Below are 24,701 nucleotides of genomic sequence, written 5' to 3'. Positions count from 1 at the left end.
CCGTACTTTTTCTGCCATTGAAATAAGGACTGATTCCACCTAAATCAGCCCTGCTAGTAGGTTTCCTTTCAGTTTTTCCTCCTGCTAAAACAACATTATCAAATGATTAAATTGGACGTGCTCAATTAGGGACCTATTTATTAAAAATACTATTCACCGCAATTTATTAATATTGTATCGTTGTGACAGATGAATGATACTAAGCTTCCACGACAAAATCTATTCAGAGCGTTAAGAGTTACTTAAAGCTCTGGCAGCCCCTGTTTACATTGCAGATGGCACTAGCAGCGACATGCCGCCGCAAAATATACTGAATTATTGCAATAAAGCATTTTTTTCAGAAGAGATATTCTCCATATTAAAAACAGTACTCAACACAGCATGAATTTAAGGACCTAAGATGCCTTAAAAACAGAATGAACTTTTCCTGCTCTTATCCCTTATCTTGCTTTCTGGATAATTTCCTTGCAGTGGCCTCTGGTGAACACAGAGGGGGATATTACACTCTATCATCATCATCATCATCATTTATTTATATAGCGCCACTAACTCCGCAGCGCTGTACAGAGAACTCATTCACATCAGTCCCTGCCCCATTGGAGCTTACAGTCTAAATTCCCTAATATAGACACACGCTCAGACACAGACAGACAGAGAGGGAGACAGACAGAGACTCTATGCTCTAAATTAGTCCTTATTTAGGTCCCATCAAGTCACATGATTATGGCTTCAGTAACGTGTTTCATGTGGATTCTTTGTGGTTGAATTGACTTCAAACATTCAAAAAAACAACATATAAATCTTGGCAATGGTCCAAAAACAAAGATACAACAGAAGATCATAAATAAATGCATGTTATAAAACAACTGTATATTAGAACACAGAAAAAGTAATATTCCAATAAAGCCACAATGCACAGCAGCCATAGAGGGCAAGGAGAATGATTAGAACACATTAAAAATTAGATTAATAAGTCAGGAGTGTAAGAGCTGAATGAATTAGTTTTTGCGGAAAGAAGCCACTCAGTGAAATGTTTCAAGATCTGACCCGAGAAATATGAAATCGCACAATGTGTAAGGATTTTACTCATGAAAATTAATCGCCATGTTAAAATGATCATTTTGAAAGTTATGTGGTAAAAGGAAGAATAACACACTTTTCTTGCGTAATTTTACAATTTTAGCCTCAAGCTGAGGGTCCATTGAAAAAAGGTGAAGTCGACAGTTTAAAAGAGCGTAAAAGGAATGTTTGCAAAGTTAGGACTGAGCCAATGATTAATTGAATGAAAAGAGATTTGGTCATAACTACAACTCAATCTCCTTTTTTGGACTGTGCAGCCACCTGGCCCCAACTTCTCCCTACTCATAATACAACCTAGGTGGGGCTGATGTTGCCCCATCTGCCCTCATTGTAGATTTCCACCATTGGGCTCCCAAAGCAGATCTGGGCTCTAAAACACCCACCCCTTCTTCACTGTCTGACATGTTTTCAAACAAGTTATTGGGGGTATATTTACTAAACTGTGGGTTTGAAAAGTGGAGCTGTTGCCTATAGCAACCAATAAGATTCTAGCTGTCATTTGTTAAAATGTACTAAATAAACGATAACTAGAATCTGATTGGTTGCTATAGGCAACATCTCCACTTTTTCAAACCCGCAGTTTAGTAAATATATCCCCTTTTCTCTCTCTCTGGTGTGAAATACTGGTACTAGTGTCTGTTGGTAAACTCAATCATTTAAAGATTTATTTATCAACTGTCTCCAGTAGTAGAGAGTTATAACCCAGTACAATGGGGCTCCTTCCCCTGTGTATTTTTAGGGAAATGTATTCATTATTAACAGCATTAGATTGATGAAATACAGTAAATTGATCAGAATATGCTCAGTGCAATTCCATCCTTGAAGGTCTATCAATGGGATTGTACACACACCGGCACAGGATTCTGCTCAGAGAGCTTTGAAAAAGGGTCGACATGTGATTGGCTGTGTTTAGCTCACAGCCAATACATGCATTTTAATAAGCTGCAAACTGTGAATAATGACAAATGGTCATACAGAATGGCCGCGGTGCTGTGAAAATCCTTTTTGAAGATGCTGTACGCCTCGATTTTTGCAAGTGCCCCTAGATTCTTGCCAAAGTCCAGCTGTTTATGAGCATTAATGGTGGTAATTGAGTACAGTGCAATAAGTTTGCTTCAGCCGATGGCAGGAGTTGGGTGGAGTGAGAGCATTTCACAGAGTAGGGGCACGGGAGTGCTTAGCTCTGCAGAGCAAGATAGGGGTTGAAAAGACTGATGTTAGGAAGCGTGGCATCACCAACTCTTAGCTTTTTTCCACATCTCTACACATTGTGGTGCGGAGAGTAGTCGTAGATGTTGGTGGACCATCCATGGTCATGATCCATGAACCTTTAATTGACGTTATGTCAGTATTGTAACATTTCTAGATATCCTGGTAATATTTTTATATATATATATATATATATATATATATATATATATATATAATATTTTTTACTCTGTGTTTTCTATCTGTTCAATTTGTTCATCGATATATATTTCTGTCATCCAGCTTGGGGGTCAGTGCAGCTGTAAAGTGAATGTGTGGGGAAGACAATGTCACCAGTGCAAAGGTGGCTTCCACAATCTTCAGGAGTCTGATCCTCTTGGCTGTCAACCCTGCAACTGCAATACATCAGGAACACTCAGCGGAGATAATACATGTCACCAAACTACAGGCCAGTGCAAATGCAAACCAAATGTCATCGGTAAGTACCCTAGTGCTTGTCTCCTGTACCACAATTTCCGTTCCTGCTGTTCTTCTTTCATATTATATATATTGATAATGGGAAGCATGGTGGCATATTGGTTAGCATCGCTACCCCCAAAGTGCTGAGGTTATGGGCTCAACTCTAACTAGGGCCATATCTGTAATACTGCTGTCCAACTTTCTACTTACGGAGGGCCACCTTTTCTTGGAGCTACCACTAAACCTAAAATGCAACTTCTTTTCTATGAAAAAGCTACTATTAATGTACACAGATAAAAGGAAATAAATTTATGTGACGAAACGGAGTCCTATTGGACTGAGGATCTATTATTCATCACCCGTTTCTCACAGTTTAATGTAATTTAATTTAATTTTAATTTATCAGAAATATCCATTATTATGAGGTCCAAGTTAATTATCTAGGTCAACAAGTAATCTGGGAGGTAATTAGATTACAACTTCTAAGTGATGTGCAATGTGCCTCCATGGTACTATGCTGACTGAAATAGCATTAGGAAATGCATTAATATGTTTCAATATAAATGCTATTGTATTAAAATATATCTAAGACTGAGCTTGGGTAACGCTTCAGATACAATGTGTCAAATGTCGTAATGTTTCACACAAGTGTGAAGTGTTATGTTAGTCCCTGATATAAAATTGTAACCCTTCATTAAGTGTATCCAGCCACCTGGCTAATTCAGTCAAGTACACGCTACCATTTGCACTGTACCTTGTGAACATCTTATGGTGTTGTGCTGTCGCAATAAAGCCTTATTTTTGGACATATTCTGGTATGCTTGAGTGAGTTGAAGCCCACGGAGGGAAACCACAGTCCCAATTACGGGTGGTTTCCTCACAATTTATTATCATTATAATTATTCATTAGTTCACTAGTGCACAATAGTTTTGCAAAAAGAGGATTATGAGAAATTGTGCACAAATTGATTCTCAGTCAAACCATTTAGCAGGCGTGGGGTACGTAATTACTAAAATAAAGTACTAAAAAGTGTGTGGGTGCTTGGTATAAACACTATTAACCTTGTCAGCTCTATGGTTAATATTTTTTTCATATTTATTAAGGCATCTAATTAGACAGCTGGCGGGTCCTCTCATTGCCCCTTTAATGTCGCGAATGTAAGTGTCGCAGTTTGAAGTATCGCCAGTCATACTGCTTGCATCTTGTCGCGATTTGTCCCAGGGTTGTCGAAAATCAGGGATGTCACTTTTAGGTACGTCAGTATTTTTGATATATTGTTATAGACCCGTTCATCATTTTATTGTCTATGTCACTGTTGGTGGAATGAATGGTATTGGAAATTTTACTACCACCGATTAGCAGAGGTTCAAAGGTCAGCTGGCAACAGGTGCAAAATGTCACAGCAAAATCCGCAGGGACGAATATTCACCCACAAGGTGAATATTTCACGAGAACAGTTTTGAAAATGTCGCTCCTCTCTAGTAAGCGTCATGTGAACAGACATCAGGGGGTATATTTACTAAACTGGGGGTTTGAAAAAGTGGAGTTGTTGCCTATAGCAACCAATCAGATTCATTTTTTCATTTATTTAGTCCATTCTACAAAATGACAGCAAGAATCTGATTGGTTGCTATGGGCAACAACTCCACTTTTTCAAACCCGCAGTTTAGTAAACATACCCCTCCGATTAGTGAATCATAGATTACTATGCTTATTGCACTGTCAGTACTAATGGTGGTAACTCTGAATAGCAGATGGATCCTGGGGAGAGATTGATGCATTATCTTGAAATGAGTATTGCCGTGGTGATATGTTGATTACAGTCCACAGGTCAGGTACTGTAGCCTCTGAGTATGTACCCTAAATCAGTAATAGGTAACCTGAAACACTTTAGGCGCCACATGGGCGGCCCTCGGAACTTTGAAAGTGCCACACATTACCCTTAATATCATTAATATGTTAACACAATATATCTAATCATAGAAACAAGACACCAATCTGTAATAACATGTTAGCAGGCATTTAGACAAGAGCTACAAGTTGCAACAAACAAATCTGACAATAAAGCAGGAAAGAGCTGGGGGCCACAGGTGAAGGCTCTAAGGGCCGTATATGGCCCTAGGGCCATCAATGCCCTAAATGGTATAGGGCAGTGATGGCTAACCTGTGACATTCCAGGTGTTGTGAAACTACAAGCCCCAGCATGCTTTGTCAGTAGATAACTAGCTGATAGCTGGCAAAGCATGCTGGGACTTGTAGTTTCACAACACCTGGAGTGTCACAGGTTAGCCATCACTGGTATAGGGTATACCAAAACAGTAAAAAAAACAAAACAATTTTTTTATTTGTTTAAATCTAATTTTTATATCATAAAAAATATGTCTAAATATTTCTTCATGTGTAATGTTTACTTACCCACTAATTATTTAATATGCTTACTGTATCTGTGTCCATTTTAGTAAGTTAGCGCTTTTTAAAACTGTGTTAGGCTTAATGAGTTCTAAGCAAATCATTCCTATGCCAGTTTTCTTATTAAACCAAAATAAATTGATTTTTTTTTTTTTTTTTACATATTCTTTGCTACCGGTTCCTTTGTGATAAATCTTTCTATTTCCCCATTATATTTCTTTGAACTGTTCTTATGAAATGCAAAATAAGTCAACATAATTCCACTGATCATGTACATTGCTAGGGTTACTTATCAAGGGCTATATAATTTTAATTTTGTAATTCAATGCCAAGCTGATTATAATAAACTGCTACCTCCTGTGTTATTTATCATGTTCTTATACAAGACGTTCTTTTTTGTTTGTGGCTCCCACAGGTATTTTTCAAAAATTAGATTTGATTATAGCAATTTATTACTTTCAAAATATTTGAGGGGTGCTAGAGCTACATAAGGACAAAATTTATCAAGTGCCTGAAATACACTGTGCATATAATACATTTTGAAATGTTGATGTATGGGAATATTATGATAAAGTGAGCAGAGGATTGCAGGCATACCTGTCTGAATATCTTTGTAGAAAGCTGAACACATAACCAGTTTAAGCACTTTTAAATTACATTGGATTTTTTTTTTTATTGAAATGTGATTTCTGGTATAAAGGAATAATAAAATATAGAGGTAGATTATGTTAAAACAATCGCTCATTTGCTGATAAAACATGTAATGTATGAAGGATTGTTTTATGGGGTAAAATTACTATAGTAAATGGATTTAATATAATCATTTTCCACATTTTTAATTTGTAAAAAAAAATCAGATCTGGTTTAGTTGTAAAGGCAAAAATAAAACAAATTACTGTATTGTGGTGACTATTGATATCTAGACTTATTATAGCTAGATCCTGATTGGCTGCTATGGGCAACACCTCCACTCTTCCGTTTTAGGAGATTTAGTAAATGTACCCACGTTCAGTTTTTTTTAATTGAAGGGTATCTCCAGTTAAATTAAGCATTACAGCGTATTAGAGGGATCTGCATGAACGTTCAGATGTGCAAACCAGATTGGCTGGAGCAGGAAGTTGATTTTTTTAGATAGGTAAGTGTAAAAAATAAACAAAAAGAAAAACTATTATGACACAACTTTAATTTAAAGCAAGATTCCCAGGTTGGGTGGAAAATCTTCCTACCCGGACAGACCAATAGAAGCCACAAGAAATGAGATTGCAGTTTTCTGTTAGTCACTCGGCTCACACCCCTCTCACTGACCATTTTAAGGTGGTAAACTATAAATTATTTCAGCATGCAGTTCCTGGGGACTCTGATGAAGGGAAGATGTGAGTAGGGTTTGGTTTTCAACCAACCCAAGAATGCTGCTTTAACATTAAAACTAGAGATGCTCGCGGTTGGTTTTCTGAAAACCAAACCCACCCGAACTTAGGGGATCCGAGTAGGCACGCGAGCTGGCTCTGTATTTTTTTTGCGCGTCCTTGGATCTGAATCAAGGGAAAACATCATTGTTGCGTTGTCGGATCTCGCAGGTTTTGGATTCCTTAAGTACCTCCCTTCCCAGGAGATTCAGTGCCATTGCTCACACAGAAACAGGGGTAGCAGTGTTCTTGTCACTCTCCAGTCTCCAGTGACATTGCTCAGTGCCATTTCTCACACAGAAACAGGGGTAGTAGTGTTCTTATCACTCTCTAGTCTCCAGTGCCATTGCTCAGTGCCATTGCTCACACAGAAACAGGGGTAGTAGTGTTCTTGTCACTCTCCATTCTCCAGTGACATTGCTCAGTGCCATTGGTCACTCATAAACAGGGGTAGCAGTGTTCTTGATACTCTCCAGGCTCCAGTGACATTGCTTAGTGCCTTTGCTCATACAGAAACAGAAGGGGTAGCAGTGTTCTTGTCACTTGACAAAAATTGACTGGAAATGACTGGAAATTTTAAAAAAACGGTATCCAAAACCAAAACCAAAACACGCGAAGGCGGTTTTGCCAAAACTAAAACACAAAGTTAATCCAGATCCAAAACCAAAACCAATACACGGGGGGCAGTGAACATCTCTAATTAAAACCCTGTAAAGGGTCAGAAAACCCCTTTCTGTTTCACAATATTTATAGTGACATGGCAGGACAGTCAAGAACAGCAGGGATTTTGGGGAGTGTACCTGGCCAAAAAGGTCACAACACTTTCCTATCTATATAAGTAGAGAATGATAAAGTTGCTATGAAAAAAATAATTTTTCCTCAACCTTCCACTGTTCACCTGAGACAGGGGTTTGCTAAGTACCAAGACCAGTATGGTAATTATCCTGACTAGTATGCTAATTACTCAGACAGGCAGTGCTCTGTTTCCATGTCCCACCCCTGTGCTCTATGTCAGCACTTCCAGCACCCAACAACAGTGAGAACCTATAAGAGCACTGAAAGTAAGTGTAAGGGCTATAGGTGGAAAGCACAGCTAAGTGAGTAGCATACAGGGTGCTACCATCTCCCAGATAAACTGTGAGGGGGAAGGAAAACCAGTTTAATAAAATCCCTATTGGCAGAAGATGCATCTTCACAAGATCATAAGAAGATCTTCACCAGGGCAGCTGAGTATCACTCAACTGCCCTGGTGATATTTGTTTGTTACATTGATGAAGTGATAAAAAAACAAAACAGAATTATCGGCACAATGGGGCTCGCAATGATAAATAGGCACCTAGTTCCCTTATGTGCTAGCATCTGAGACTCAAACTGCTGTAAACAAGAAGACATTGATCTTCTGCACTCATCAAATATGTTGTTGATGCTATTCTAGCTACTTAAGCCTATACTCTATATTGAAAACAGGCAATGTTTGTTACACATATCGGAATACATATTAAGCTGACAAACTCACGCCAAAGTATACTTGCTTACTTCACAGGAACATTCGGAATACTCCTTAATTACAGAGAATCCTTCTGGCATCCGGAGAGAGTGAATCACTCTCTAGAACTCCACCGGGTGAGTCGTGATGATGCGATATGTGACATCATGCATCCACCACCTGATACATGATGATGAGTTTACGTAGCGGGAATGGGGGGGGGGGGCGAGGCAGAGATGAGGCAAATCCCATCATCACACCCAGCGCACTTCCCCTTTTGACCTGCCCTTTGGGATTTTTGCGCCAAAGTCTTCCCCTTCCGGGCACTCCTATGCTAAAAATAAAGCTGAATTCTTTCTGAACTTTAACAGGATCATGGCTATGATTTTTAACTGGGGTGTGTTTAAAGCTGGGTAGTCGTCTATGCAATTATCACATCCGTTTGGTTAGATATTGCAAGAGTGTGTACACTCCCACAATCGTGATTTATCGTACCAAAACACATCGAATCTGTTCATTTGGTTTTCTAAATTTCCTAAAAATCACGATCAACAATTGAATGGTATGGGGCAAATGTGGAAGTGTGTACACACTCACGACCAGCAGATATCTGATTATGTGAGATGAAGATCACATATTTGAAGGTATATTGTGTAGGTGTGTGCGCAAACGGCCAATTAATCATCAGCTCCCTGTGGCTGATGATTCCTGCTGTGCCCCAATGTTTCCATTGGTTGTTGTCTGTATATTAGGCAGGGAGGGCTAAGCTCCCTGCCGGTTATAGTCCCTCCTAGCATACTCCTGTTGCTGTGTTGCTGCTCCTGTTATCTATATTACTGTTGCTGACCCCTTGCCTGGATACTGACTCTGTTGATTTGCCTGTGACCCTGACCCCTTGCCTGGATACTGAGGCTGCTGATTTGCCTGTGACCCTGACCCCTTGCTCGGATACTGACACTGCTGAATTGCCTGTGACCCTGAAACCTTTGCCGGGATCCTCACTCCACCTCTTTGTTAAACACCTGCGCTACGTTCTCAGGTTATCAGCTCCTACTACTAGAGAACAAGACCTGGGGGCATCCGAGTACCTGTGAGCGCGTCTAGCTCTACGGGAAAGGCGACTGCTATAGGCGAAGACCTCTGAAGCGGTTCTAGGAGTTGATACCTGGGGCGTGAGCCATAACACAAATACATTAAGGGTCAATACAGAGAACTTTCATGGGAACTTTTTAACCCAAGGACTATACACAGGACACGCAGTCACCCCCTAACGTTAGAGGTGAGGAAATTTCACAACCAGCAAAGGAAGGGGTTCTTTACAGTAAGGGCAATCAAGATATGGAATTCACTGCCAGGGAAGGTTGTGATGGCAGATTCAATAGAGATGTTTAAGAAAGAGTTGGACAAATTTTTTGCAGAAAAGTGTATCCAGGGATATGACTGTTAATTAAGCTGAAGGATAGTAGTCGATATAGGGTAAAAATAGGACTGCAATTTTGGGTCTGGGGGGATTTTCACAATTGAAACAGATTGGCGGTTGCTTACTCTGGATCAATTTCAAATATAAGTGAGGGATCACAGGAGATCCAAAATAGGTTGAACTTGATTGACTGGTGTCTGTTTTCAACCTCATCAACTATGCTACTATGTTACTTTCAGTCGTTGGTGAAATCGTTACAGAAGTTGTATCTGAACTAAGACTGCATGAGTTTGCAGCTTGAGTTTTTTGTAAAATGCAGTTTAAGCATTAACAACAAAATAGAAGTGCAACACTACTGTAGAATAATTCAATGCATAAGAATATTTGGGTAGAACAAAGTGCATACATAGGACATGCACTAACTCTCTCGGATGCCCTGTAGGCCTTCGTCACTCTCGTTAAGGATAGATTATCTGTCAGGAATATGTACGGCACATTCAAGTAAGCACTGAGCATATTTTTTAAAACTGATACGATATGAATCCACGTAGACCAATTTTAATAGTTCAAAATGAGTCATAATTCTTGTTAACAATACAGTTATTTTTAACATTTCTAACCGTAGTGGTCTCTCTTTTTTTTTTTTTTTTTTGTATTTTCCTTATTGAAATTAAATGATACGCCTGAGGTGGGTCATTCATCATTGCTAAAGGAACTAGCCTTTTGTCGAAGAGTTCCTGAATTTTTATCCCTATACATAATGTATTTTCATCCAGTTTAATAGATGCATTTTGTCCGCGTGCATTCTTAAACACATTCGCTGTGTGTTCATACATTTTAGGTCAGTAATGTTTTATTATAATTTGGAGTGTATTTTTCAATGTTTGCTGCAATTGATAGCGTTACATATTGTGGTGCGTGCTTTTATTTAAGGCGTTAAAGGCTACTTGCTTTAGGTAAAACACCATTATTATTTACTAAGGGTGGGCAGTTTATTTTCCTTTTCTGTTTATATTTGCGCCATGGAACCGCAACGCTAGGCTTTGTTATTAGGAACTGCAGGAAATGCTGTTTGCCTTTGGAAAACAAGAAAATATACTATAATAGTGGAGGAAAGTATGCTATTAGATATGACATAAACGGTATTTTGTCTCCTTAGTACTTATGTTCCTTTATGTTTTCAATAGTTTGTTGGCAATCGTTATATAATACACAAGTGATGTGCATAGAATTATAATGTCACCACTTTAGTGTTCATTAGGAAATCCTGTGTATTATAAGGAAAATGTAACACCTAATTTAAATTATGATTCGCCCTGCAGTTTAGTGTTTTTATATGGTCGCAGAACTCCTTGGTGATTTCTAATATCCTTATCTTTTACACCCAAGCGGTGCACTAGCCCATATATTATCTCTTAGACTGTAAGCTTCTTTGACAAGCTATAGCTGTTTTCTTTCGTTATGTTATTTAGCACATGATCCATTTATGTGTTAGTGCTTTATAAATAAATTATAATAATAAATAAATCATCATAAATCATCATAATAATTGTTTGTCCCCTACACTTCCTGTACACTTCTTCTACCCCAAGCTGTTGTCCCCACATCCATGGAACTAAACTTCTCTATATCCATGAATTATATAAATATTTATTACCAGAAATGTAACATAATCATGTTTTTTTGGAGGGGGTGTATTTTTTCAATGCTAAAAGGCATGTGACACAGCAGTGCCATATGTAATATGAAAATATTGCATATAATGCAGTTTTCATAGGCAAACCGAGGAAGGGGGGGTTACTAGTGACTGGAAACCCCCTCCAAGCCTGGGGCACTGTATAATTGAGGTGGCTGGATCCTGCCCCTGCTTCACACAGCTCTGCTTGAAAAGGGAGAGCTGTGTGCACCTAACAGTAGTGCACGCAGCATTGCCCATGTATATTATGGGGATAGGAAGAGTTGGAGAGCAGCCAAGCACTGTCTGATATTATAGCCACGCCCCCATGCATGCTGGTCACGCCCACTGGTGGCGTGGTGTGGAAACCTCACTCCACAAATCCTGAATTTGCCTCTGGGTTTGCTCAACAATAAAGCACAGCTGAACTCCGTCATCTAAGAGATGACAGTGGAGTTCCATACAAGGAGGAAGTGGTGCAACAGGTCACATGGTAATGATTAATAGCATTACCGTGTGTTTGCGTCCTCCTGCTCTACCTTGATCCGACGGACATCCGAAGGCAGGTATGAAGGATAGAGGAGAAATGCTGCTCTTTCCTCCATATTTCCTTCATATATAGGCCCTATAGTTACAAGACATGCTCCACTGAACGTCTCAGTCATTACATTTGATTACATCTGAAGAACACACAGCACATCCCTTAGTCAAGTATTTAAAGATATGGAGCAAGCCTTATACTTTATGTATTCTGCATTAAACAGCAATAAGTTCCCCGCACGTTCACTGAAATATACAAAAGGCCCCTCACACTAAGCTCAATGTGTGATTTGGGAAGAATACTTGCAACATTGAATGGGAAAGGTTGGACCACCTTAGAGACATGTGACCTAGGCTAGCCCCCGAATTGCCCTTTTATTGTACGCTTATGCACCTGTGTCTGTATTTTGGGGCAGGGCCAATATAAATATTTAGCAATAGTCACACTATTTTTGACCCCATGGTGTGGCCTATTAGAGGTGGTGGCATGACTGGCAACCTGGGGAGTGGTTTGGCAGATTATTTCCAAATGTGATTAAGCAGGCATAAATACAATGTAAAATTGTACATGCCGTATATTAATGTTGTACTATACAAAACCCCACATTGTTTCCTTTGAGTGAATACATTGGTTACTGGCATAGAACAATAGAAAGTAAATCAAGGAAATTAAAATGATGTAATTTTTATGTTGCCCCTGAAACATAACATCTCTGGAGCGCACTCGGTCTCAGTGGCAAATATTCTTTGCATAGAGCAGGCTGTCCTTGAATTAAATGTCCCCTTGCTCTTACTTGTCTGCAATAACATATTTAGATGAGTTAGGTAAGCAGATTTTAAAAATGTAAATCCCAAATGTAGCATTCTTTTAGCCCTGCAGCACGATTCAGCGCTGTGCCCTGTTGCACCATCTATTATTATTATTATCGTAGATTTGTAAGGTGCCACAGTGCTCCGCAGCGCGGTACAGTAGGGAAAACAGGACATACATAAAGCAGAGACATACAAGGCAGACAAAATAAATGCTGACATCAAAAAAAAGTGTATGGAGGACCCTGCTCATTAGAGAACTTATATTCTAAGTGGAAGAGGGCACAGCTGAAACAAGAGGAGCGAGTGTGGCTCAGAGTGGAGATTGGGACAGTTGTGAGGGTGCATTAGTGTGAATAGTGTTATCGGGGATAAGGTCACCTCTAAAAAAAGAGATTGGTTTTCAAAGAGCATCTAAAGATCTCAGCGATCCAAAGCATTGGTGGTCAGTGGTTAGTGGTTAGCAACAGGCAGCCAATCGCTAGGCTGCCTGTTGCTGTGCAGCAGACAGGCAGGAAGCAGGAAGTCTTCACTTCCTGTCTGCTGACCTGAGGAGCGACGCTGGTCAGCAGAACTCAACTACAGGTAAGTGAAGGGTGGGACTGCCCTGCATATCTATAGGGAGGGGGGGGGGGGGAACTGCCCTGCATATCTATAGGGAGGGGGGGAACTGAGCTGCATATCTATAGGGAGGGGGAGAACTGCCCTGCATATCTATAGGGAGGGGGGGGAACTGCCCTGCATATCTATAGGGAGGGGGGGGGGAACTGCCCTACATATCTATAGGGAGGGGGGGGGGGGAACTGCCCTGCATATCTATAGGGAGGGGGGGGGGGGAACTGCCCTGCATATCTATAGGGATGGGGAGAACTGAGCTGCATATCTATAGGGAGGGGGAGAACTGCCCTGCATATCTATAGGGAGGGGGGGGAACTGCCCTGCATATCTATAGGGAGGGGGGGAACTGCCCTGCATATCTATAGGGAGGGGGGGGAACTGCCCTGCATATCTATAGGGAGTGGGGAGGGAACTGCCCTGCATATCTGTAGGGAGGGGGGGGGACTGCCCTGCATATCTTTAGGGAGGGGAGGGGAACTGCCCTGCATATCTATAGGGAGGGGGGAACTGCCCTGCATATCTATAGCGAGGGGGGGGGGAACTGCCCTGCATATCTGTAGGGAGGGGGGGGGAACTGCCCTGCATATCTATAGGGAGGGGGGAACTGCCATGCATATCTATAGGGAGGGGGGGGGGAACTGCCCTGCATATCTGTAGGGAGGGGGGGGGAACTGCCCTGCATATCTATAGGGAGGGGGGAACTGCCCTGCATATCTATAGGGAGGGGGGGAACTGCCCTGCATATTTATAGGGAGGGGAAGGGGGGGACTGTCATACAAATCTATAGGGTGGGAGAGAGGTTGATATGTGTAAAGGAGGGCAGAGGAGGGGGGCTGATATATGTGACTGGGGGAGTTTTGATGTGACGGGGGGGATAGCTACAGAGTGGAGGTAAGGAAAATAGCTGCAGGGGGGATGGATGCAGGGTGGGTTAAAGAAAATGGCGGCAGCAGGGGTTAAGGAAAATGGCTGCAGGGGGTATTAAAAAATAGAGCAGCTTTGGGGGGCATAATCTCATTATTGTGTGGTGGTTACATGGATGCTCTTTGTGGTCTCAGCAATCACTAGAATAGTAAATATTAGTGAGATGGGGCTGGTAGAGGTTTGTATTTGATTGACCACAAATATTCAGATATTGCTTATATATGCCTGTCCAATGGGGTACTTTTAGCTGGCCATAATGGAGTGTTTTGTTTAACTAAAGGGCCTAATCATTTAGGGTTTGTTAACATTTTGCATTAATACATTTTTGCATTTTCAAAACAGGACACCAACTTTCCAGAAGCCACTGAGAGGATAACAAAGTTGCAAGAGAGAAGGATGGTGTTCCCAGATTAGGCAAATCAATACTTTATAAATAGACTCCCATGCTTAAACCAGCAGTAACCCCTTTAATAAGTAGGGCGATGTGATACAGAGCCCCGTCCTTAGAAAAAAGTTAGTATTCGTCAGCAAGAAAACTAGTCACACTGTGATATATAGATCCCGAAATGCATTTGAGAAGTCACCTGAGATGATCATGGAATCTTTCGGTGATGCTCTTTAAATTTCACTAGGTAGTTGTATCCCCCACTAGTAAGTTGTTTGTCATGTTGAGGGGGGTGGGGATGTAGCGTGCTATGTCTGCATGCATTATGACCATTATGTCAAGTGTGTTAATCTTACAGCCACAATGTCCCTGTATTCAGTTGTGAACAGTTTTGTGAACCCCCTCACCCAGCCTTTATGTGCCCCCTGATCTCTCATTCAGCAAGTTCGAAGAGTTGAGTTTCCTGCTGAACTGCATCTGAAGCACTTACATTAAGATTTACATTCCATGCCCACTATAGCTCTGTGATGTCACTCGGTAATACTATATAAAATTGATTACGAAGATCAACATTTCAGCTTTAAAATATCTTTTTTGGTGTAACGTGAATTGGAACCAGATTACATCGGCATATTTGCCACTTTCTTGACAATAAAATAGTGTCATTTATATTGTCCCTCGTTAAGATTTTCAGCGTGTGTTTTTACAAAAATCAATCTGATAATGTTAAGCACTTAAAGTTAAGACCTAATAAAAAAAAGACTGCAAAGGGGTCTTAAAATTTTGCCGACACCAAAAGAAAACTCAGCAAGAGGTAAAAGAGAGAGAGAGAGAGAGAGCTTTTCTGGAAGGGCTGTGATCACTGTGGTTCAAGTCAAATTGTTTAATGGTAAAGGAGAGAGACTGATGTTACAAAATATTACATAATACAATTATTATAAGTCGCCTTTTGTATGTCACATCGTAGCATTGTAGCAGAATAATCTCTTGTGACATACTAAATAATGATGTACCCACCTGCAACAATGTAACGGCCATCTAAGACCATTGCTCACGTCTATCAGTTTTCTTTTAATTTGGAATTTGAACCACTGAACTCAAAATACCAGTTGTCTTATATAAAAAAAAGCTATTCATTGTACAATGACAGATGCAAAGTTTTGGGAGCTTGCCAAAGTGATATTTTAGATAAGAATTCCATCGTTGCCAATTAGACTGTTTGATCTGAAAATGTCACAAAATCTGAAAATGGGACAAAAAGTTTCTCTGGTAGATAACTCAGTCACATACAGGGCCTGATACATTAATAAACACAAAACAAATGTAATGTGTTTAAAAAACACACATACGTCAGGCATACGCATGTCTATATTCACAAACAGATGTGTTTTTATATATATATATATATATATATATATATATATATATATATGTGTATATATACACGTCTGTTGATGAATACGGGTTTAGGTCCATTACATATGTGGAATATAAAGTCCCAAAAGAACGCACCAAAAAACAAAAAAATTAATGTCACCTGTTTATAATATAGAGTCTGATTCATTAAGAAAAGTTAAGTAAAAGTGAGGAAGTATGGAAAAACCATGTTATATTGGAGGAGGGTGTAAATTTAATATGTGATGGCAGATTTATAGTTGGGGTAAAGCATGTCTTAGATCAACTTTAAATTTCAGTGTACAAATAAGCTATCAAGTATTTGTGTGCTACATGAAAAACAGCTATTATTTTCCTTATGTCAAAATAATAAACTAATTTGCACCCCTTGCATTGTAACATGGTTTTGTCCAGAAAACTTGAGTAGGAAAACTTACTCAAATGTTTTCTTAACTTTCCTTAATGAATCAGGCCCATAGTCATTGATGACACAACATTGAAAAAAAACCAAAGGACTTTTTTTTCATTTTGCCCCCCCCCCCCCCCATGAAAGACATGTATTAGGATGTTCTTAATGTCTACTGTACATAAAATGCATTTTTACATTTGCTCCTGGCTGACACGTTTTCTAGCTGCGTACACAGCCGTCATTACTATCACCCGGCACTTACACCAGACCTGTAGCTGGGGAAATTGATACGATTGAAAATCTTGTACCTTTGGGATGCACAGAGCTCGAATCAGACACATCTATATATGAATTATCATACCTTCTCTTATGTCAGCACAAACATATATGCACAACCACGTTGATCATAATTATGGTACATTTGTGCATTCAAGGTTTTGATGATGGAACAAATATCTTGGAAAGGTCAAAGGCGATTAACCGTTGGTGCCGTAGTTCCATCACGCATTGTGTTTCCTAGTGATGTTTACGTAATGATTTTCGCTCATCTTTTGCTCACACCTCTATGTGGTGAGAGCAAAACTTAGTAAAGTTTTCAGTACTGTAATTGTCAGTTTTTCAAGCATAAAGACAGCACGTCAGGTTTTAACGGAACCTTGCGACTAATTGAATCAGCCCCAAAATGCCATAACTAAGAACGGCCTATAATCATGCTTATGCTGCCACCATCATTAATTTGAATAGTTTTTTTCATGTTTCAAATCACTTCTGGAAGTAAGGGGACATCAGGCTAACCTTTATCTCAAGTGTCAAATATTATAATATTCCTTTTATTTAATATATTGTTTTATGTGCACCACCATTTACTCTAAGAAAGTTTCATAAAATGCTTAAGTAGGTTCCTGATTTTTTTTATCCCCTAACGAATTATTGCCGTGGGTATCACATTTTTTTTTTAAATGATCACATCCTTTAAAGAGTGTGAAATGATAATTAGAAGATAGTTATAGAAAATAATTATAATGTATTCTGAATAAATTTCAGGCCAAGCCCAGTAATGTTGTCATTAATCACTGCCTCGCTGCAGCCATGTTTTTGTCCTCATGAAAATACAGAATTAAAGCATTCATTTTTCACAAATTGATACTGAGAGGAGTTCCCACCCCTAGTCTTGGAATATGCAAATGACGGGACAATAATGGAAGTGGGAACCCGCATAGGAAGGGTGGTGGGAGCTTTGGAATATCTTGAGATTTAACTGTTTCTGTACCAATGATGGAGTCCTGTCCTAATATTTTGAAGTTGAGTTCGTAAAATGACAGGATAGCCTGCGTATAAAATTACATAAATATATGACCATTAACTGACCAGCGTTTCACTTTTTAGCCCACCCAGAGAAAAATGTAGCTTAGCAGTACAATCATCATCATTTATATAGCTCTTTCTAATCGCTCTTTCACTGTTAATTTCTCTGGGGCCACCTCTGCTCCGCTTCCTTTATCAGTTGGAGTACCGCAAGGCTCAGTCATTGGTCCTCTGCTGTTCTCTATCTACACCACTTCTCTTGGAAAACGAATAAGTTCATTTGAATTTCAGTATCATCTCTATGCAGATGATACCCAAATGTATCTATCCTCTCCTGATCTCTCACCATCTGTGTTGTCCCGTGTAACTGACTGTCTTTCTGCCATATCATCTTGGATGTCCTCTTGCTAACTCAAACTTAATCTTTCTAAAACAGAGATAATAATATTTCGACCCACCAACAAGAGCATACCTGACATTTCTATCTCTGTTGATAACATGACCATAAATCCCACCCCACAAGCTTGCTGTCTAGGTATAAACCTTGACTCACACCTATCCTTTGTTCCCCACATTGACTCTATATCTAAATTATGTTACTTACATCTAAAAAACATTTCCAGAATTCGCACATATCTCACACAAGACACTGCAAAAACCTTAATTCATGCACTTATCATCTCCCGCTTTGACTATTGCAATTCCCTCCTTACTGGTCTTCCCCAAAACAGACGTAAACCCCTGCAATCTATTTTGCATGCAGCGGCAAGATTGATTTTCCTTGCAAATCGTTATTACTCTGTTGAATCACTCTTTTGTCTCTACACTAGTTGCCTGTTTTCTACCGAATCCAATATAAATTAGTTTCACTAACCTACAAGGCCATCAACAAAGCTGCACCAACATACATCTCCTCTCTTGTCTCAAAATATCTCCCAATTCGGCAACTTCATTCTGCACAAGATCTGCCTCTCTCATCCACCCTCATTACATCCTCCAATTCCCGGTTACAGGACTTTTTTCGGGCTGCACCCACTCTTTTCAATTCTCTCCCTCGCACAATAAGACTCTCCTCTGGTCTACAAACTTTCAAGCATTCTCTGAAAACCCACCTCTTCAGACAAGCTTATAATATTCCTCAACCACCCTCTTAACCTCACTACATAACCTTATTACCACCCGTTACACAATTTCACAAAAGATAACTACCACCTGACCAACATTGTTGTGTGACAGGATCATTTAGCTTATGAGTCACTTTTACCTTTGCAGTCTGGCTGGGCCAAAATGCAAAATGTAGACTTAATCTCAAGTGTCAAACTCCCATTGTCCCATAGATTGTAACTTGCGAGCAGGGCCTTCTCACCTCTTTGTCTGTTTTACCCAGTTTGTTTATTAGTTTACTATGTTTGTCCCCAATTGTAAAGCGCTACGGAATATGTTGGCGCTATATAAATAAATGATAATGATGATGATAGCTCCACCAATTCCACAGCACAGAGAATATTTGTTATTCATCTGAGTCCCTGCCCCATTGGAGCTAACAGTCTAAATTCCCTAACACACACACACACACACACACACACACACACACACACACGCTAGTGTTAATTTTGCCAGCAGCCAATTAACCCACCAGTATGTTTTAGAGTGTGGGAGTAAACCGGAGCACCCGGAGGAAACTCACACAAACAAGGGCAGAACATACAAACTACCGACAGGTAAGGCCATGGTTTTGGAATTGAACTTGTGACCCCAATTCATAGTGCTTTATATCAAAATATTGTATCTTGATGATTTCTAGGCATGTTTTTACTCAATCCTCTACTAAAAAATTGTAAGACATATAACACACAGCGACTAGTGACTAGTGTGCAATGCAGCACCCAGTTTGGATGCCCAGTATTTAATACAGATGCCCATCTGGAGACCAGTATGCCATCCACAATTCCATTCTACTAACAAGTATATAAGGAAAATAGCCACTTTATTCCAGATGACCAGTATACAATGCAGAACAACATATGGAAACTAGTATAAGCTTTGCTACTCTTCCTTACCTCTGTGGTAGCACGGTGGCTCAGTGGTTAGCACTTCTGGTTCACAACACTGGGGTTATGAGTTTGATTCCCGACCATGGCCTTATCTGTGTGGAGTTTGTATGTTCTCCCTGTGTTTGTGTGGGTTTCCTCCAGGTGCTCCGGTTTCCTCCCACACTCCAAAAACATACTGGTAGGTTAATTGGCTGCTATCAAATTGACCTTAGTCTCTCTCGGCCTATGTGTGTGTATGTTAGGGAATTTAGACTCTAAGCTCCAATCGGGCAGAACTGATATGAGTGAGTACTGTGGAATTAGTGTCACTATATAAATAGCGATATGCTCTCTGCAGTGTACAATAGCACCCAATGGTAACACAGACACTGGAAAAATGGAACCTCAAGCTTATGACAGAATAACCCCTCTGATGGAGAGGGAAATAATAGCAATTGGGTCATCTATCTTCTTGTTGTGTTGCGCTGTGACACTTTAGTCTATGCACACCACACCTTGAGATCCACTGCCTAATTTCATGCATACTAATGATACTGGGCCTGAGTCATTAAGGAGAGCAAAGCATAAAAAAGGAGTAACATTTGCACCTGAGCAAAACCATGTTGCATTGGAGGGGGAGGTAAATTTAAAATGTGGGGACAGATTTATAGTTGGGGTAGGGCATGTCCTAGATCAACTTTAAATTTCAGTGTAATTATAAAGCTATTAAGTATTTGTGTGCTAGATGAAAAAACAGCCAGTATTTAACTTATGTGCAAAATAATAAACTAATTTGCACCCCTTGCTTTGTAACATGGTTTGTCCTGGAGAACATTTACTCCTTTTTTGCCTTAATGACTCAGGCTCACTATGTATAGTGTAGATGATTATAACTTACAATGTATACGTTTGGAGTGATCACCCTTTGAACATAAAACAACACTCCTTTTTGTGTAAATAAAAACATTGAAATTCTACATCCAAACAATTGTTGCACTATTGTAGCACTTGTACCAGAGATGAATTTCCAAACTACATCCTGTTGACTGACAAGCTAGTGCCCTAAGTCTGCCCCAGTGCACTATCAATACTTCTTACACAGGGCGTTTGTCAGTTACCTGAAAGAGCAGAATGTAGTGCCAATACCCCACACAATACATCCCCACTAGTAATGGTCACCGATCACACCAGTAGGTTAGCCACTAAAGTCTGGCTTTTATTGACCTTCGCTTTTAGTAACACCCTTTTCAATAGAACTAAATATGGTCAGTGGTAATTAGTTGCCAGTCTTCTGAACATAGCTATAGTTGCTGACCTATATGGATACAACTGTCAACTAGCTAAAGGGCGAGAGGGGACAGATAAGCCACAATAGACAAAGGGACAAAATAAGTAGGTTAAAGTTAAAACGGCCACTAAGGTCAGGGAAGGTTGCAAGGAACAATGGTCATGCACAGAAGAGGAATTAGTGAGCTAGTTCCGACCCTCTGTATCTGCCCCAATTTCTCCATGGGCCCCGGAGCACCAATGGTAGTTTCACCACTGGTCATGAACACAGGAAAAACAAGTAACAGTAAATCCAATCAAGACCAAAGAACCCAGGTTAGGAACCAAAAATCTGTAGTGCGCGTCTAAGTGACACCTGGCATGGACTTGTATAAATGTAAATCACTTTACGAATAGAGCACATGCCCGACAGAATGCCGTTGACCGTGCCTGCGCAAAACTTGGCATGGCTTATAAGAAGTATGGAATTGGCCATATTAAAGTAATTTAATCGTTTTCCAATAATCATTGTCTATGCGATTTGTGTGGTTCCAAAGCACAAGCAATTTATTTAGCAAAAGCAAATAGAATAACAGTTCAATAAATAAGTACAGCCGATACATACGCTGTGCGGTGCTGTGCTCTGCTGGATCCAGCTAGACAGTCCTTCAGTCCTGAAGACTGTGGTCAGAGTGACTGACTAGCTGATCCCAGGGAGCGATATATATATACCTTTAGTGTTACAGTAAATACAATACAGGTGACTTTGCAAGTTTCCATAGGTTCAGGCTGCAGGAAGGTCCAGTGTAATGCAGTCCATAGGTCAGTTCAAACGACACCCTCCAAGGGTGGGGGTTAACTTTCCAAGGGTGGGGGTCAGCTTTCCAGAGGATGAATACTAATGTTCCCGCCTAGAACTAGTTTAAACTGGTCTATTAGCATTACACAGACAATATAATTCTAATCATTTATTCCCTATCATCCATAACTAGTATACGCAATGTGCGATCCTTTCCGTGAATGAACCGGATGTCTGCGGATAAATAGGAGATTAGAATGATACCAGACATGATATGTTTCCTGTGACCTGAACCGTAGATATCACTAATATGTACATATAACCTTATAATATTTAACTATAAACTAAAGAACAACTGTTCATAAACGACTGTGGATTGGAACTATTTTAAATATGAACTATATACAAGTGAATGTGTAAGTGCGAGTGTATGCATGCGTTAATTATCGTGCCATTGCGCCATGACACGTGGCGTACTGATCGCAATCGCACGGTAAAACAATATTAATCAATATACTTTCTTTCATCCTATTATTCGACTTTGACAGCCATGAGCGCTCCTAAGAAAACCTCATTTAAACTCACATCGTTTTTTTTCTTTTGCTGGTGCAAGAAAATAATATTCATGTGTACAGTGTTGGGAAAAAGTCTAACCTGCATAATTCTATCTGGCTATGGTGGTTTGAGACCGTGCAAATAGAAGGAATGGTTACACTAGGGGTGTGCACCGGCCACTTTTCGTGTTTTGGGTTTTGGACTCAGCAGGACAGAGCACAGGACACAGCACCACTAGCAAAACCCAACCTCCCGCTTCCCTGATCAATGCCCGAGTGAAGATGGCGGCGGCAAGCGGGGAATTTATAGAATCCGAGTATCGCGAGATCCGACGGCGGGATTTGGACTCATAGCCTCATTTTCAGTTTTTCTCAGCGGCGGAAATACCCGAACAGTGCTCGGATCGCCCTCGGATCCGCACTGTTCGGGTGGGCTCGGATTGCGATAATCCAAGTCCGCTCATCGGCCTATTTATCAGAAGGAGAAATACCTATCCCCAGCAAAAACAGGTGTTTTTGATGGAATAGGGCATTTTGAGTTTCTTCCTGTCAATGGCTTAACTTCCGCAAATAGCACCGGTACCACCAGCGGTTAGACAGTTTTTACCATGTATTACCTACTCATAGAACTCTATGGAAAAAATGCTCAAGTTATTTAACTGCAAACAGTAAAAGCAAAGCAGAGATCCCCCTGAAAGAGCAAGGGATTGAACAAAGTAAATATAATATATTGACCCTGTATATAACCCAAAACAAATGGGGTTTTGTGCTATGCCCCCTATGAATCAGGCCCTATTTCACATAATGAGTCTGATTCATTTTCGAACACAAGTCCACTTGCATGACGTATCTTGCGTGAAATAGCTCTGCGCATGCGCCAGAACGGGATTTGCACCAGTAAACGTAATTACAGGCAAATGAAACTTTTGCCTGGATACCACTTTAAGGAGCGAACTAATGAAGGTAATGTACAGTAAGGGCATGCCGCGGGTGAGCGCGTGCAGATGCGGCTAATTCAAGTTCAGAGCGCCTCCTTAGGTACGTGTTTTTTAGCCCTATCACTTGCACCAGCTACAGGGCAGGTGTAAGTGCCGGCTGATAGTGCTGACTACACATATGAATGCCACAACATGTGTTTGCAAATAAAAGGAGCTGTAAAAATGCATTTTATGTCAGTACACATTTAGAGCATTCCAATTTATGTATTTCATGTGAAATAAAAAAAATATATTTAAAACATATAGTTTTATTAATGATTATTGTAATAACAGCTGTAAATTCATTTTATGAATTTTTTTCTTCTTTTTTTTTGCATGCATTCTGATGAGATTTTATGTTGCACATATGCATGTGTCCTGTGCTCTGTCTGTCTGCATATGTTAAGTAACGTATAGCCGGAGCGTACTAATACCGAGATTCAAATGGAAACGTTTCTTGAGATCTGCTTGTATTTTAATACGTGTGTATGTGCGTACTAGTTATGTATGTTTCTTTTAAACACTAGGGGCCTGATTCATTAAGGATCTTAAATTAAGAAGTTTCTTATTTAAGTCTCCTGGACAAAACCATGTTACAATGCAAGGGGTGCAAATTAACTTTCTGTTTTGCACATGAGTTAAATACTGTCTGTTTTTTCATGTAGCACACAAATACTTGATAGCGTATATGTACCCTGAAATTTAAAGTTGATATTTGTGTGCTACATGAAAACACAGACAATATTTAACTTATGTGCAAAACAGAAAACTAATTTGCACCCCTTGCATTGTACCATGGTTTTGTCCAGGAGACTTAAATAAGAAGCTTCTTAATTTAAGATCCTTAATGAATCAGGCCCTAGTTGCACTCACAATGAGTTCTAAGATGAATGAGATCCCATGTGAGGCCAACTAGGCTGCCACCTCCAACACACCAGGTTGGGAGCAGCTAGGCATTAATGCCCCTGATACCCACTGTAACAGAGAAATTGACTTCCAGGCCTAAGCCGGGTTTGTCTATTTAATGGTGCCATGCCACACCGCACCTGGGAGTATCTATATACAGTGGGTGATAGTCGTGTGTGTATGATATTGCTGAGATAACAGTTCCAGCAGTTCCAAGTTTTGATAGAAAATAAAGACACTTGACGGCTAAACGTTGGTTCTGTCTGTGAATGGAGGCCCCTGGGCAGAGCAGCTTGGTTGCAAAGGATCTATAGAGCATTGCATAGCAGTATGACCACTCTAATATGCTCAGCAATGTTAACGTTTCTTACACACTGACATCTCATCTCAGTTTGGTGAGAGATGTTATTGCTTATTAATTGTGATCATGGGTCTCCATGCTATTTAGGGCAAATCATCATCATCCTCTTTTCGCAAATGTAGTGAATACTACCAAATTAGGAACTAATTCACAATCCTGTTGTAAGTTTATTATTTACTACTCTGAGCTAGCGGATAGCTACAAGAGCGTCCATGCAAAGCTAAAACAAAGGTCTTCTCCAAACCCAAAAGCGGAACCTTGCACAATTAAGATA

At 40.1% G+C, this 24,701-nt stretch overlaps 1 protein-coding gene across 1 annotated transcript in view; it reads left to right on the top strand.

Moving 5' to 3' along the window:
- Positions 1 to 24,701, top strand: part of USH2A (usherin) — a 558,840-nt gene that overhangs the window by 85,288 nt on the left and 448,851 nt on the right. Inside the window, exon 12 of the mRNA XM_075204257.1 lies at positions 2,572 to 2,767. Coding sequence (XP_075060358.1) covers positions 2,572 to 2,767 — 196 coding nt within the window. The remainder of the gene's footprint in view (positions 1 to 2,571; positions 2,768 to 24,701) is intronic.

This window comes from Mixophyes fleayi, chromosome 3, assembly GCF_038048845.1.
Source record: "Mixophyes fleayi isolate aMixFle1 chromosome 3, aMixFle1.hap1, whole genome shotgun sequence".
Classification (NCBI taxonomy): domain Eukaryota; kingdom Metazoa; phylum Chordata; class Amphibia; order Anura; family Limnodynastidae; genus Mixophyes; species Mixophyes fleayi.
Note: the sequence above shows the minus strand (reverse complement) of the source record. Positions and strands in the feature narration are given on the sequence as shown.